We start from the raw sequence: 16,605 nt of genomic DNA, 5'->3' as shown, positions 1-16,605 counted from the left end.
TATGAATGAAATTTATAAATTTAAGGACCTTAATGTAAGCAATTTCTTCTTCAGTGGTAAAATAAAATGGCATGCATAATTTATAAAACGAAAGAGGTCTTGAGAGGTAGCATTTTAATAAAAGCATTTTTACTGTCATTTTTGTTTTAAATTAGACAAGAGCTTTACCATACTCATGCTTTTATTGTAGTAAAATTATATTACAGAAAAGAAGAAGAAACACTGCCTGCTGCTTCATCTGGTAATCAGTGTACAATTCAGTGGCATCTATCACATTCATCATACTGCACAACTGTGACCACTATCCATTTATAGATTTTTCATCTCCTTTAACAGAAAGAGACGTAAATTTGCTGAAGATAATGTTAGAATGCTTGCAGCAGTCCATCAACGGAGCTGTTGGGAATTCAAGCTGGATTCTGAAGAGGATCTGGAACAAAAGGGTGTCATTGAAGATGTTACAGGAAACTTGGCTGAGAGTAGAAAACACTAGAAAGATGTTTACCCACTGCCAGGTAGTCAGTTGTAATTCAACAGAACACTACACAGGGTTTGGGAGACAACTTTTTATTGGAGCAGACAGCCTCACCTCTCTACATCAGAGGGACTGCTGTGTTTGAACCACCATCCTTGTTGTTAACTGTCTAATGCTTATTCAACAGCATGGAGCTTTTGAAAATATGATGACTGTGTTTTAGTGACTGTGAAAATGCATTTGACTCTGTGGATCATAAAACACCACGGAAACATTGCAGAGAATGGGACCCTCAGGACATTGCACTGGGCTCACGTGGAACCTGTACATCGATTCAAGAAGCAGTCATTCCAACAAAGCAAACAGATGCCATCAAAGCCCATGGAAACGGTAGCCAAGAAATCAAACAATGTATTTCTTGCATTGGTAAAATCAGCTGCAGATGACCTATCTAAAGTCTTCAAGAGCAAATGTCATTTTAAGGACTAACATGCTCCTATCCCAAGCCATAGCAATTTCCTATTGTCATATGAGGAGACTGAAAATATCATTAGCAGGCATCTCATTGTCCTTAAAGGGGCATCATATGATCTTTAACACCTCAGGTAGGTCTGGTGAAGGCAATTTTCCCACTAACCTGTGATGTGAGTTCTTGACTGCTGCATCTATGGGTGCTGTTGATAGCTCCACGTAAAACGAAACCCTTCATAACTGAAATGTCTTTCTCCATTGTCTACTGATCCAGCTGGAAGGGTTTTTGTTTTCTTTGCATTGGTTTATAATTCATATGGAAAGCCATAAATGTTGATGTTTGTCAATAAGTGCTTTGAGTACTCTTGCTCTCAGCAGGCAGTGCTATGTCATCTGTACATTGCAGGTTGTTAATGAACCTACCTCCAAATCTGATGCCACGTTCTTCATATAGTACATATTTTCAGATTAATTGCTCAATATATAAGTTGAATAAGTTTGTGGAAATGCTACAACCCTCACACACACCTTTCCTGATTTTCAACCAGGATGTATATTTCGTTCTCTTTGAATGACTCTTGGTCTGTGGGGCTATTCTGCATGACCACAATGAAATGCTTGGGAATTCTCATTCTTTGTAGTGTTATCCTTAGTTTCTTATGCCGTGAAGTACTTTTTGATAGAAATCAAAGTATACAGCCTTCTGTGTGGATTGCAAACCAACATAGTCTAATGCATTTCATAGTCAATAGGGGCGCAAGTAAATATCTTTCAGCGAGTCATTCCTTTCAGCCAATAACCATTTGATATCAGCTGTGATGTACCTTGCTCCAGTCTTCTCAGAAGAGTACTTGGAACAAGGGACATTACTGCTGATGGCAGATAGAGCTTGCCTCAAAGCAGAGAACACCAGAAAGATGTTTACTTGTGCTTCATTGACTATGCAAAGGCATTTAACTGTGTGGATCATAATATACTGTGGATAACCTTGAGTAGAATAGGAATTCCAGAACAATTCATTGTGCTTATTCGGAAGTTGTATGTGGATCAAGAAGCAGTTGTGTGAAATGAATCCTGAAAGGTGTGTGTCAGGGTTGTATCCTCTCACCATACTTGCTCAATCTGTATGCTGATCAAATCATCAGAGAAGCTGGATTATATGAATAAGGATTGGAGGAAGACTTAATAACAACTTTATGATATGCGGATGACACAACCTTGCTTGCCGAAAGTAAAGAGGAATTGAGGTACTTGCTGATGAAGATCAAGGGTTGTAGCCTTCAGCATGTATAACAACTCAATGCACTGAGAGCCAAAATCCTCACAACTGAACCAACAGGTAGCGTCATGAAAAATGGAGAAAAGGCTGAAGGTGTCAAGGATTTTTGTTTTACTTTTATTCACAATGAGTGCTCATGGAAGCTGAAGTTAAGAGGTCCAAGGATGTACTGCAATGGGTCAATCTGTTGCACAGGACCGCTTCAGAGCATTGAAAAGCAAGGATTTTACTTTGAGGACCACAGTGTGCTTGACCTAAGCTATGATATTCTTTACTGCATCATATGCAGGTGAAAGTTGGACATTCAATAAGAAAGACCATAGAAGAATAGATGCATTTGAAATTTGAAGAATTTGAAATTACCATGGACTGTTAAAAGGACAAACTGATCTGTATTGGAAGAAGTATGACCAGAGTGCTCCTTAGAGACAAGGATTGCAAAACTTCTTCTTACATATTTTGGACATATTGTCAAGAGAGACCAGTCCCTGGAGAAGGACATCATGTTTGATAAAGTGGACGGGTGGCAAAAAGAGGAAGGGCCCTCAATGAGATGGATTGACACAGTGGCTACATTAATGGGCTCAGGTGTAGGAACGGTTAATTGTGAGGGTGGCACAGGGTTGTGCAGTGTTTAGTTCTGTTGTGCATAGGGTCTCCGAGTTGAAGCTGACTTGATGGCACTTAATAGCAAACACGTAATCTTCTAAATCTGGCTTGAAGTCTGGCAGTTCCTGTTGATGCATTGCTGCAATGATTTAAAAATTACTTTTAGAAAAAATGTACTTTTAGATGATATTAATGGTATTGTTTGATAGTTTCTGCATTCTGTTTGATCACCATTCTTTGGAATGGGCATGAATGTGGATTTTTCCAATTGGCTGACCAGGGCCTCCAAAATTCTTTGCATAGCAATATTTAAATTGGTATTCGGTCAGTTCCTGGAGCCTTCTACTTTCCTAATGCTCTCGGCGGAGATTGAATTTCTTCCTTCAATACCACTGGTTCTTGGTCATGTCCTGTCCTTGCAATGGTTAGGGTAAGCTAATTCTTTATATTGCAGTTGTGTTCCGTTCGTCATCTTTTGATGCCACCTGAATTATTCAGTATTTTGAAATCCTTCAATATTGCAACTCCAGGGTTGAATTTTCCTTCAGTTCTTTCAGCTTGAGAAATACCAAGCATATTCTTCTCTTTTGGCTATCTAGCTAAAATCTTCTTTGTGTGTGATGTTCTTGATATCATCCACAATTCATTAGGTCGTGTGACATTAGTGTTCTCCACATGGTGTCTGTTCTTGAGATGATCTCTAAATTCAGGTGGGATAGACTCAGGGTTGTGTTTTGACGCAGTGTGTACTTGTTTTCATTTTCTTTAGTTTCAACCTGAACTTCATATGAGTACTTGATTTTCTGTTCCCCAATTGACCCCTGACCGTGCTTCGGCTGATGATATTGAGCTTCTTCTTGTTGTCCATTTGATTCCTGTGTACTCACTCTAGTGAAGTCTATGTGAGTAGTCACCATTTATATTGTTAAAAACAAACTACTTACAGTGAAGATGACATTGTTCTTGTAAATTTCTGTCATAAGATCTCCACCTTCATTTCTATGGGCAAAGCCATGTTTTCAAACTACCTACTGATCCTTACTTTGTTTCCAACGTTTGCATCCCAACCACCAGTAAATATCAGTGCACCTTGATTGTATGTTTAATTAATTTCCTACCAAATTCTTCAGTATTTTAATCATTGGCTTTAATGACTGGTGCATCATTTTGAATAATAATTTTTTTCACTTCCTTATAGGCATATTTAGATCTTGGAATGTGGTGTTTGGTGATGAATGTGACGCCATTCCTCATTAATAGCAAACTATATGATTTTCTCATTAAAAATGTCCAATACCAGTCCATTTTAGCTCAATATCAAGCATTATGTATTCCATTTCATCTCGACAAATTCAAAATTTCAGAGATTCATTGTTTTCACATTTCACTTCCTGATCTTAATGGCTGTTTGAAATGGTTTCCTCTCATTTTGAGTTGTCCCTTATGCTTTCGACAAATGCTTGCTATTGTGAATATCTCTTCAGTAAACGTTGGTATAAAATTATCTGTTGGAGCTCCTGATTTCAAGTTTTGGGGCATATTCCCAGGAGTGGAATTGTCAAGTCATATGGTAATTCTATTTTTAACTTTTTGAGGAATCATAAAAATTTCTCTATAGTGGTTACACTTATTTTACATGCCTACCAAAATGTGTGACGGTTCCAGTTTCTCTACATTCTTTCCAACATTTGCTGTATTCTGTTTTTGTTTCTGACAGTAGTTACCATAATAGGTAGGAAGTAGTAGTTTATTGTGCTTTGATTGATTCCGTAATACAGAATTTTGGAGTGCACTAGGAGATAGGACACACGAAAATTAGAAATTAATATTCTTACAAAGTACTAGTAATACCTAGAAGTAAGGAAGCATTGTAGATTTAAACAGATAGACCGTATTTTTAAAATAGGATTTTAAATAATGATGTCTGGACTGCCACTTGCTATGATAATTCCCAGCTAGAATATTGACTAGGTCTGTGGTAGGGTTTTCAGTGAGAGGATTCTTAGCTCCCAGGCAGGAAACCGAGGTTAGATTCCTGGCTATTGCAGCTAATGTTCAGTCCCCGCTTTCTCTCTCAGTGGAGATTTGGGTATGACTGTGATGCTGACCAGGTTTTGGTGGGACTTGCAGACCATCACATCAGAAAGGCATGGTACTCTTTTGAAAATCAGTCACTGGAAACCCTGTGGCTCAAGCGTTTGCCTTCTTTGTACAGAGGCTGCATGAGCTGGCTGTCTTCAATGGCTGCGAACGACTGCAGTGCTGCTTCCATCTACACCGTACCCTTACTGTGTTGAGTAAAGTATAATTAAAAAGCTAGCTAATGATACAATTCTAAAATAAGAAGAAGTACATATTTGTTTTATTCACTTTTATTAATCCTGTAGTACATTTTTACATATTCAAAATTTGAAACATACCCAGATATAGTATTTCAATGACCCTTTTTGTTAATGTCTTAAAAATTGCAAAGTAATCAAAATAGTATTATAAGAATCTTTTTTAAGAAAATACTCAGATAAACAATGAAAACAAGTTTCCTTTTTTCTCTGATTAGTAATTACTCTAGTTCTTTTTGTCTCTTTATTTAACTCCATTTCTAACCTTTTAACATTGTATATTTTATTAAATTTTAGTCTGTCCTAAAGGAAACGCCTATTTATCCTAAAGTCTCATTGGCTTCAGTGGATTCCAGCTCATGACATGTGCCCTTGCTTGTTCACTCAGGCTCTGGCTGTCCATTCTAGCACACAAGAGAGTAAGCCTCGGCTGATGGAGCCCGTGTGTTACCACAGCAGAAAGCCCACCATCTCAGACTGCAGGGAACTGAGGAAGAAGGAATGCAGAGAATGTGGTCTACCACAGACTCCTAGATCAAGAGTGGGGCCACAGCTCTCTAGATTTCAGAATCAGCTCTTCACCAAATAAGTCCCTGAGTGTGAGGCAGCTGTTAAGGTTTGCCATGGGGCGGGAGCATGGTCAAAGCTGAGGGAGGGGGGGCACCTGCCCAAAGAGCAGAAGACCTGGGAGTGCTGAGGCTGAAGCAGTGGGGTTACCGTTTCGATGAACTAGGAGAATGAAGCTTCACAGAGGCCTGGGAGCAGAGTTGCCATCACAGGGGGTCTGGAAGGTGGAGCTGAAGCTACAGTGGAGGATCCTCCGCCCAGAGTCCAGAAGGTGTGACCAACACTAGGTTCTGAAGGCTACGCTGGAGAAGAGAGAGCGGTTTCTCCCATTTGTAGTGGAAATGTCTACCTTGTGGCTGTTTCAACATTGTATTTTTGATTTTTGTGAGCGTGAATCAAGAAGTCTCATTACCGCGGTTTCAGTTCATACATTCATGGCTTTATTTCAAACAAAAATGTGTGTGAACGTGACGCTACAATCAGCGGATGAGTGTAGACAGCTTTGCTCAGTAATAAACTTGTCTTGGACACCTAGCAATGCCTGCCCAAAAAAGGTCCTGTCAAAATAGTGGCTTCAGAGGCAGAGGTAACTGAGCTTAGGGGGTAATGGTGACTGTGTTGGGGGTTTCATAGGGCTCATCTTAATAGATTTTATCAAATGATACAGGATCATCAGGGGCTTTTTCTGAAAAATTTCTAAGAAACTTGGAAACTGCATTGGTTTTTAAAGGCCTTCGAAATTATTCCAAGGATGTTTTTTTTTTTCTGTCATGACAATGCATTCTGCTCATTCTTCCAAAAAGTAAGGATTGTGTTACAAGAATTTTACTATGAAACTATAACTCATCCAACCAACAATCTTGATTTTAATCCTTAATACTCTTCTTCCAAAATCTCAAAAAACATTTCTAAGGAGCACAATTTGAGTCCCCTGAAAATACCAAAATTGCTGTTTTGATCAATAGTGAAAATTTAGGAGTGCAACAGTTCTTCTGGGAAGGTTTAGAGTTGGAAGCACCACTTCAGAAGCATATAACTCTAGATGGAGGATCTGCCAAGAAACAGTAGTTTCACAGTTTGATATTTTTGTTTAATGTAGGTTTAATATATGTTTAATCCAGGTTTCTGTGATTTTGTTTCAAAACTCTGACTACACAAAGGAAAAGGAGAATCTAGTTCTACAGCTGTCCAAAGATAATTCCTATATAAGGCAAACATTAGGCATGTCTCTTTCCTCCTCGTTTCTGTTCTGACCCCCACTGCCTCTCCCATGAGACCTCTTCTCTGGTGGATATAATAATTCATTGCAGTGGCCACGCAGAACTCACAAGTATGGGCTTTATTGGGGAAGCTAACATTATAAAATATTAAGGGTATACTTATTTTTTTGCAGCACCTCTTCTTAGCCATGAGGGCCGGCGTGTCTCTCTCTGGTCTTTGGCCTCTCAAACACATGGTCCTTTGGCCTCTGCCTCTTTTTGTGGGCCAGGAAACCCACCTCCACTCTGCCTCACAGCTCAGTGCTGCTCCTGTGCTTGCACATGGTCTCAGCCCTGCAGCCTCTGGAGACTGCTGCCTCTGCTATTTCCGACAGGCACCTGCATGCACTCCCTGGTGACTCTTCTTTCTGGGTGACTTCCAGGTTCCTAAATTCACTCTACCACACAGTCATGCAATTTTTAGTCAGGATTTCATATGTCTTCAGAGGAAGAGGACTATTGGCCAGGATAGAATATGCCTAAAGTCTCAAGCGCATTTGTTTCAGATGATGAGATTTTGGACGTGGAGTTGACTTATGACTTTTAAGATAATGTGATAGGTGAATATATTGTTCATGTGACAAGGAAATGAATTTTTGGCGGGTTAGTGTTATGAATGTAACCCCCCCCCCCAAAAAAATAAAGTGTTAAATCCTAGCCTCCATCCTGTGGTTTGAATTCAACTTGGATATGGGTTGTTTTGCTATGTTCATGAGATAGTATTAGTGTTAAATTTGTTTTAAGATACAAATAACTTAAAAGCAAGGGAAAGAAGCACAGATGGAGAAAGATAGATGTCAACCGCAGGAGGATCACCTAGGCGGCAAGTGATAAGGAGCCCTCCCGGAGACCTGAGTAAGCCTTTCTCAAAGCTGGTGTCCTGAATTCGGACTTCTAGGCTCCTAAATTGTATAAACTAAAATTTTGATACATTCATCCACATGGGGCGTTTCTGGTGTAGCAGCACTGGGTAACTAAGCCACTGCCCCATATTATTTCTCACTTAGTACAGCCATAATCTATTTACCTTTGTGTAGTAGATTTGAGTAACTGTGGACTGAGTCAGTATTTGTGAAAAGAATGCCTGGGGTTGGTAATCAGAGTCCTAGGATCACTGCTTCTGAAACACAAAGACGCACTGACGTGCAGTCAGAGGAGGGCAACGTAGGCAAGGTGGAAGTATATTACAATGAAGGAGAGGTACTGGCGATACTCAAACTGGTCTTTGCTGTATAGATTGTCACTCCATGTGATTACGGTTACTTCTTTATACCATCATTTCTAATGCCACCATAAGCAGCACAGATGCATGGATTCATTAGGAATAGTGATACATCTTACAATTTATTAGTGGACGTGACTCTAAATTCTGATCCAACATTACATCAGTCGAGTAATTGTTTTGTATGATATGTGCATGAAAAGTTACATTTCATAGCATAAAATAAACTTGGGGCTAGTGTATTCCTAATTAACTAAAGAAAATAAGAAGCTTGACCTTTTCTTTTGTGTTTACCCTTTTGGTTGTTTCATGAATATCTTTTAAAACTGGCTTCGGTAACAGATGATTTTGAGGAAACTTAATATATTCCTAACTCATTGGACCCCTCAGGTTTTGGTAAATAATAATTTTCCAGCTCTTTTGTAATGTTTCTCATTTCTAATCAAACAACCTGCTTAGAACATTTCTACTAAGAGACACAATGCAAGTAGGCCCCAACTTATGGTGAGGTTCCCTTATGACGTCTACGTCATCAATCAGGTCTTATGTAAGTCAAATAACTTGCTTTTTAAAATTCTAATCTTGTTACCAGTACCTTTACAAATAGTCTTAGAACATCTTCAAGTGAATATCTGAGAATGGTCACATCATCAAACTATGTGTTACACCATTATATGTAGAATATACTGCTAACGATACAGCGTGCAGACAGACCAGTAACAGAGGTTGTAAGTGTGGCTGTCCTAACTTGAATACATTGTAAATTAGGACCACCTGCATTTGAATGAAACTTAAGATGCATTCATACAGATTGTCAAGGAGATAAGGGAAAGCGAAATCCATAATCAAAGAATTCGAGATGCCAATAGAAAAAGGTCTTCCCTGGCCATTCATGTTGCTGTGATTTCAGATGGATCCGAGTGCAGGTGTTCATGTACTTGACCCTGACTTATGTAAGGACCGTTTTCACAAGATATTTACAAGAATGTGTATAAAGATGACATCCGCTCATTTCTCTCTTTTTTTTTTTTTTTGAACATCAAACGCCAAACTAAATTTATTTTGCTAAAGAGAAATGGTTCAGCTATAAGAAAAAACAAAAAGTGCAGCCTATCTTGTGTGCCTGTGGGGAAAACCCTGAGAAGACCAGTTGTGGATCACAACCCCCTTAGAAAGACACTGAAAACAATGGTATTGACATAATTTGTACAATGAATTCATTTCATGTTTTAAACTTACCTAAATTTTACCCTTGAATATTTGCTCAATATTTGAAACACAAATTCTGACAACTTCAGGTAAGTAAAGCAGCTACATCTTGGCATAAAAGTTGACTGCTCCTAACAGCTTTGTGTACATAGTTTCTATTATTTTACTGCTTGGGTTCATTCAGTTCTTTCATAACACTGGGCAACAAACACACTTAAAATTTCAAAGGCCTGTTAAATTTCTATTAATAAGGACAAAACAGGTTTACGGAAAATAACCATTTTTCCTTTGTCTTCCAGTTTCATACTTTTTAAACAAGTAGATAAGCTCAAACAAGACAGTAAAACCCTGACTTTCTAAAGCAAATGTTAGATTACATCCTTCAAACTGTGAAAGTCATAATTTAAAGGGAGTCTGCCAACTGGGAGCCACCTATAAGCTTGTGACCCTTTTTGAGTGCTGATACTACATCATTAATTTTTCATAAAGAAAATATCAGAAATGGCTTTTAAAAAATCTGTTTTGCCTTCAGACATTCTGCAAATGTTGGCTGGCAGATATCTAGAGGCTCTAAACATGTTTGTTCTATAAGAGGAAAGTTATGTGATAACAATATAACAAATAAACTCTAACTTCTTCCCAAGAAGTTAGATTAGGAATTAAGAAATTTGAAGTGCTAAATTTTTTGTTGGTTCAGTGTTAGGCAGGCTTGTATTTTAGGCCACTAAACCGTTAAGTATGAGTTTAGGTAAAACTGAATTACGAATACTGCAACTAAATTTATCTGCTGCACTTATCTGCTTATTGGACACCATGATTTTAAATCCCAAAATCAGAAGGAGACAAAAACACTTTTCTTTCTTTCTTTTTTTTTTTGACTGATTGAGGCTTTACAATGCAAAACAAAACCCCAAATAAGAAACCTAATAGATCCCATTTAAATCTATGTAATTCAATTAAAGATCTCATATAATTCAGGCACACAAAAAGCTACTTTGGCCCAACTCAAGTTTAGCTCTGTTACATTTAAGAAATTCATGTATAAAGCTATCAGTTCAAAATATAGATTATTTTCAACGAAGCATCTGTAGAAAAAAAAACCCAGAGTTGTAATGTGAATGCATCGTCTGTAACCTTATCACTGCATACAGCTGTTCACAGGGATCTCGTAGTGTTTAGATCATAAGTCCTTGACCTGGAGACCTAAATCTTTTAGAGGTACTCTTAAAATGCTCTATTTCCTCCACAACACCCACTTGGTTCTTTCAAAAAACCACACTGGCCATATGTTCTGGATTTTTAGAGGCACGTTCAGTCTTCACCTATAGGGTATCAGTCTTTTAAGAACCACTGGATCAGACCACATAGTCCTCCCACAAAGGTGTTCATAGCTTCAAAGTAGGAAATCACGCTGTAATTAATTTTTTACTTTTTTTTTGCCTCCCCGTTGGGACAATAAATGTTTATATCACTCAGATGCCAGTGTATTAATGATGAAAGTAAACAATAGAGTATAAAACTTGGTGTCACCTAGTTGTCTCAAATACAGGTACAGCAAGTATTAAGTAGGTAAGTAGGAACGACAACATAGCAAAAGTAGAATTTATATATTTGTCCAAATTTAGGTAAGCCATTTCTCCAAGGTGTTTGGCAAAATGAATGCTTGACCTTAGCAACCGTTACCCATCAGTTCTGTATTTAGCATACGCCGAAAGACATTTTTCTATGTACAAACTTAAGTATGTGTCTGTTGGTCTGCAAATAGGTTTCTGCTGTTTGGCATCCAACAATATGTACATTTCAAGTAAGTCCATGTGTGACAGTCCTGTGCCCCTCTCCGGAAGCCTTGGCAATGCATTTAGCTCGTCTTGAAACATGGAATTTGAATGATAAATTACATAGAAATAATCTTGAGAGTATGAAAAATATACCCAAATGCTTGTCTGAACTGTTAACATTTGGGGAAAAACAAAAAGAACAACAAAAATCCTAAAATGATCATCAGTTCAGTTTCCTGACAACTCAGTTGAGGTAACCTCGGCAAGTCAGAGCCCCACATTTACACACGGTTCTGATCCTCTTTTTGGATGGGCTGTAGTCGATAGAATCTGAAGATATATCTCCCGAACCTTTCATCTGATAATCAAAAGTCAGCTCTTCTCCAGCTTTTATGGTTCTTGTGGAAAATAATGCAATTCGAGGAAGTCGAGTATCGAGGTTATCAATAAAAACATTGAACACTTGAAGATTTGGGTCACAACTGTGATTCACAAAATGAGATATATTTCCATATCGAGCTGCATCCACTGTGAATTCATCAGATTCATAGTCTAAATCAAAGAGATACGTGATTCCTTTGTTGTCATATAACTGGCCCCGTCTTTCAGCTTCTTCACTTGTGATTACCTCCTCGCGACTCGGCCCCGGCCGCCACCATCTTGTTGCGCTTTCATTCAAACTGGCGCGGTCGGACGGGATAGCTCAGCTGGGGCCGACGCCCCGCCCTCCCGCTCATTTCTCTTTAATGGATATGTTGTGTGTTGAAAAGAAACTGTTTCCAGAAAGCATAGAAAATTCATCTCTCCTTTTCTTCCCCAAATAGGTTATGTGGGTGTGCAATTTATGTCGAAAGCAACAAGAAATCTTAACCAAATCTGGGGCATGGTTCTTTGGAAGTGGCCCTCAGCAGCCAAGTCAAGATGGAACCCTGAGTGACACAGCGACTGGTGCCGGCTCGGAGGTGCCCAGAGAAAAGAAAGCGCGGCTCCAAGAGCGATCGAGGTCTCAGACACCCTTGAGCACAGCAGCGGCCTCCAGCCAGGAGACTGGCCCTCCCAGCACACAAGCAGACAGGAGTAAGGGGGCTGACCCCTCACAGCCAGCCGTGGGGGCCGAGCAGAAGCAGCCTTCGTCCAGGTCTAGAAGTGAACCTGCTAGAGACAGGTAACAGTTCCTCACCTCTACATGCAAAAGGATGGGCTTTGCTTGATATTTTATTTTTTCCCCCTAAGAAGTTACTTTTATTAAGAGGCCATACACAGAAGGCAGAAGGTGGCCTGAGGTGCTTTGTGTAGTATCCCTTAGGATATCTTTGTTGAAAAGCTCTTCCTCCTTATAAACACTGTAGTAAATACAAGCTAAACCATCTGTGTTAGGCCAGTTTGACTAGAGAAACAAATCAAGAGACACTCATTATGTGTAAGAGAGACCTTTATATCATATCACTTAAACATCCCAGTCCAGCCCAATTCAAGTCTAAAAGTCTGATTATAGTCCGTGAGTCCCTCTTCAGACTCACACAATCACATGCAATGATGCAAAATACAGGTCTGTCACACTTTGCACTGGGGATGCAAAGTCATGGGGATCCAGTGGCGGTGGTAACATCACAGGGTGGTAATATCACAGCTGTCATGGTGGCTCACAAGCAGGAAGGTGAAGGCAGAAAGTACCTACCACACCATCCAACTGCACTAACTTCCTACCTGGCTCTCAGAAAAGCTCTCAGATAATTTATTCACACATAGAAATGGTTCACACATAGAAACGTTCATCAACGTTTCCTTTGAGACGGCTTATAGAAACTTCACTTACTGGAAGGGATGTTGTTGGCTTACTCGGGAGGGCATTCCCTTCATTCTGAGCGTCAAGGTGACTAGATATGAAGCGGGCAAGGGGTGGGGTGTCGTGCACAGGCATGTGGCCCAGGGTGACTTGAATGTGCAGAGCCTGAAGGTTCCCATGGGGTACAGTGCAAGTAACCGAGGGGAAAGCAGAGCGATGAGAGGAGTTAGCCATCTGAGGTCTTTTCTCAGACTGAAATGTGTTGGTTTTATCCTAGTGGGGAAAAAATGGAAAGTCAGTGAAGATTTTTAAGCATGATGTAGCATAATTTATTTGAACTGGTTGATTGATTTCATTGGGCAACCCTATTAATGAGGACGTAAAATTTGTCTTCGTGAAGCTCATAGTTTGGGAACCATAATTGTTCTGGAAACATAGAAAAAGACATTTCAGGAGGAGAAAATGAGGGTATATGAATTAAATGGAAAGAGAAGAGGAAGATTTGACATCTACTTCAATGAAGGTAGAATCAATAGCACTTGATCAATTGTTGTGGGTGAAGAAGAGATAAAAATAATGAAGGGGAAGTTTGGGACTAGTCAAAGTGATTGCTTTAATGAAAATGTGGAGCTATGACATTTTGCAAGAGAGAAGAATGAGTTCTTTTTGTATATAGGATGAAGAATTGAGAGGGGAAAAAAAGTCAAGAATAAGGACTGAGAAGAAGCTTTTTGTTTAGACTTTTTAGGGAACAGTCCATCATAGAAGGACAAATGTCTGTACTGGTTACACATAAAAGGCCAGACTCCAGCCTTTCACTTGTAATCCTCGCAAATTGACAGCAGATTACATAACTACCACAATGAGCAACAAAATGTTGCAATTATTTACAATTTTTATACTCCTTTATGAAAACAACTTTCCACTTCTGTAGAATTACAGTCTGGGAAACTCAGAGAGGCAGTTCTGCCCTGCTCTCATAGGGTGGCTATGAGTCAGAATCAATTCAATGGCATGGAGTTTGGTTTTGGTTTAGGAAAGCTACATTTGATAACGATTACCATGTTAGACTGTTGGGTTGCTGTGAGTAGGAATTGATTCAGTAGCAATGAGCTTTGGCTTAGGAGCCTAGGAGGCATAGTGGGTTACACTTTGATTATATTAGATTCCTTATTGAGTTAGTTAATTGTGCCAACCTGGCCGATAATCACATGTGGGGCTAATTGAAAGGCGGAGGGATAAATGGGTGGTGAGCTTCGCCTTTCTAGCTCTCGGGTCTCTTGTTTTGTGATGGTTGCACCGGGTGCAGCTGCCTTAGCAGTTCCCTGCTTCAGCTTGCAAGATTGACTTCCTACAAGACATCCCCAAGGAGAAGCTACATGGACCTATCCCGATGCAGCCTGGGTGCTGGAGCAGCTGTATGGAGACCCCTGCTAGTGCTGAGATGCTTGTTCGTTCACTGACTCAGCTTTCCTCCTGCAGTCGGCATCATTGCCTCTGTTTTGTGAGGTGGAGGACTTTGTGGACTGGTGTTGGGTTAATGGGTTAATGTTGGACTTGTGGGCTTGGGCAGCATTGGGTTGGGATGTTTTCATGATACACATTTTCTTTACAAAAAAACTCTCTCTTATACATGGGTTGCTGTGGATGTTTCTCCCAAGTACCCAGACTAATGCACTTATATTTTAAAATTCTAGTGCCATAATTTGGATTATTTTCAGCTACAAATGGCAAAACCTTAAAACCAAACTCACTACCATCCGGTCAATTTTGACCCATGGTGACTCCAGAGAACAGAGTAGAACTGCCCCCATTGGTTTCCAAGGCTATGCATCCTTACAGAAGCAAAGCCTCATCTTTATCCTTTGAAGTGGCTAACGGTTTCAAACTGCTGACCTTGCTGTGAGCAGCCCAACCTGTAATTCACCTAGCCATCAGGACTCTTTGTAATCTGATCTATGCAGAACTTGCCATGCTGTCGTTTTGTCTCTCCTATAACATTTGAAAACCTTTACCCATTCTCCCTAGGACCCTCAACCCGTGCTCAGACTGATTTCCCATTGCGTGGGAGCTCATAATGGAAGTTGCCTTATCTTTTTCCAGCTTGTATTTTGCTCTTGTGTTTATTTTTGGACTTCCAATCAAACTGTACCCACTGAAGAAACTGTCTTAGACTTGTTCAACAACAAACAGGCACTGCCATTGAGTCGGTTCTGACTCACACAGCAACTTTACAAAACAGAGTAGAACTGTACCTGTGGTTAGTCTTTCTCCAGAGGAGAAAACGGCTGCCTTCATGTTGCTGACCACACCACCAGGGCTCCTTATGCGCCTGAGATTACTCCAGCTATCGGGCATTCAACAATACTGTGTGGGGAACACGTAGCCAACACATTAACTTTTTTATAATTTGTGTAATAGTTTCTGGACATTTCCAAAATTAGGGGTGTATTGTGTACAGAAGAAGGCTGAGAAGCAATTGAATGAGGGACCTAACTCTTCCATCGTTGTCAATGTCTTGAGTAGAATGGAGGGAATGAAAACTCAGCAGGATTTTCTTCTAGTGGACCCTGTCCTGGAGGGAGGGCAGGGGTAGGAAGGGACAGGGAAGGAGAATGCATAAGAGTGTTTGAGTCACACATACAAAAAGAGTTAAAAACAAACAAACAACAACAACAACAAAACCCTGCCTGAAGACGTTAAAGCAACTGTAAGGTTCTGAACTTTTATTTATCCCGTAAAAATACCTGGGTAGAGATGATTTTTGTTCTCCTATTGAAGTGCTATTAGCTTTTATTTCTGACAAAATTTTCTTTTAACAATGCGAAGTAAAGATGGACATATTGGCCAAATAAACTGATAAGTACATGTAATCTTTTGCTTGTGTACAACTATCCATGCGATTTCCATCAATTATGCTTACATCTTAGTCACAGATAGAGGTTAGCAAAAACTTGCTGATTTATTAAAATACATTATTGATGGTTTCTATTGATATGGTCAATAGGTTAAGATGTGAAAACAAGCCTTTTAAGTACCTGAAATATCATAATGCAAAGGAGGAGCCATGTTTAGGAAGTAAACTATATAGCTTTAATGGGATTCTTTATCATCTCAAGTTTTAAGTTGGAAAGGGCTCAAATATGGAACTTGGCGAACTGTTAAGCCTGGTCTTCACTTGTGTCTTTGTCAAGTGCTCTCTTTTCACCAGCGTCCCTTGATTCCATCCCAGGAAGAAGACTGCGGGGCTCTCGGAGCCCAATGGCAAAGGAGCCCTGAAGGGCGAGAGGAAGCGCGTGCCAAAGTCCTCCGTGCAGCCCCGGGAGGGCGCCGCGGAAGACCGGGAGCGGAGAGAAAGGCGGGAAACCCGCAGGCTGGAGAAAGGCCGGTCGCAGGACTACCCTGATGGGCCCGAGAAGCGCGAGGAAGGCAAAGCGGCGGCGGAGGAGAAGCACCGCAAAGAGAAGGACTACCAGACCCGGTACCGCAGCGACCCCAACCTGGCGCGGTACCCGGTGAAAGCGCCGCCGGAGGAGCAGCAGATGCGCATGCACGCCCGGGTGTCCCGCGCGCGGCACGAGCGGCGCCACAGCGACGTGGCGCTCCCGCAC

At 40.3% G+C, this 16,605-nt stretch overlaps 2 protein-coding genes across 2 annotated transcripts in view; one reads left to right on the top strand and one right to left on the bottom strand.

Moving 5' to 3' along the window:
• RIMS1 (regulating synaptic membrane exocytosis 1) overlaps positions 1–16,605 on the top strand; it is a 545,565-nt gene that overhangs the window by 273,121 nt on the left and 255,839 nt on the right. Inside the window, exons 4-5 of the mRNA XM_045294412.1 lie at positions 12,033–12,373; positions 16,227–16,475. Of these exons, the coding sequence (XP_045150347.1) occupies positions 12,033–12,373; positions 16,227–16,475 (590 nt within the window). The remainder of the gene's footprint in view (positions 1–12,032; positions 12,374–16,226; positions 16,476–16,605) is intronic.
• On the bottom strand, positions 11,023–11,863 carry LOC101647147 (histone-lysine N-methyltransferase SUV39H2-like; the record flags this gene model as incomplete). Its single annotated transcript, XM_045294535.1, has 1 exon — positions 11,023–11,863. A coding segment is annotated over one exon (411 nt), but the record flags the coding sequence as incomplete, so codon positions are not given.

The sequence above is a fragment of the Echinops telfairi genome, unplaced genomic scaffold (assembly GCF_000313985.2).
Source record: "Echinops telfairi isolate 266 unplaced genomic scaffold, ASM31398v2 ScPeMD7_3533;HRSCAF=4204_0, whole genome shotgun sequence".
NCBI lineage: Eukaryota > Metazoa > Chordata > Mammalia > Afrosoricida > Tenrecidae > Echinops > Echinops telfairi.
Note: the sequence above shows the minus strand (reverse complement) of the source record. Positions and strands in the feature narration are given on the sequence as shown.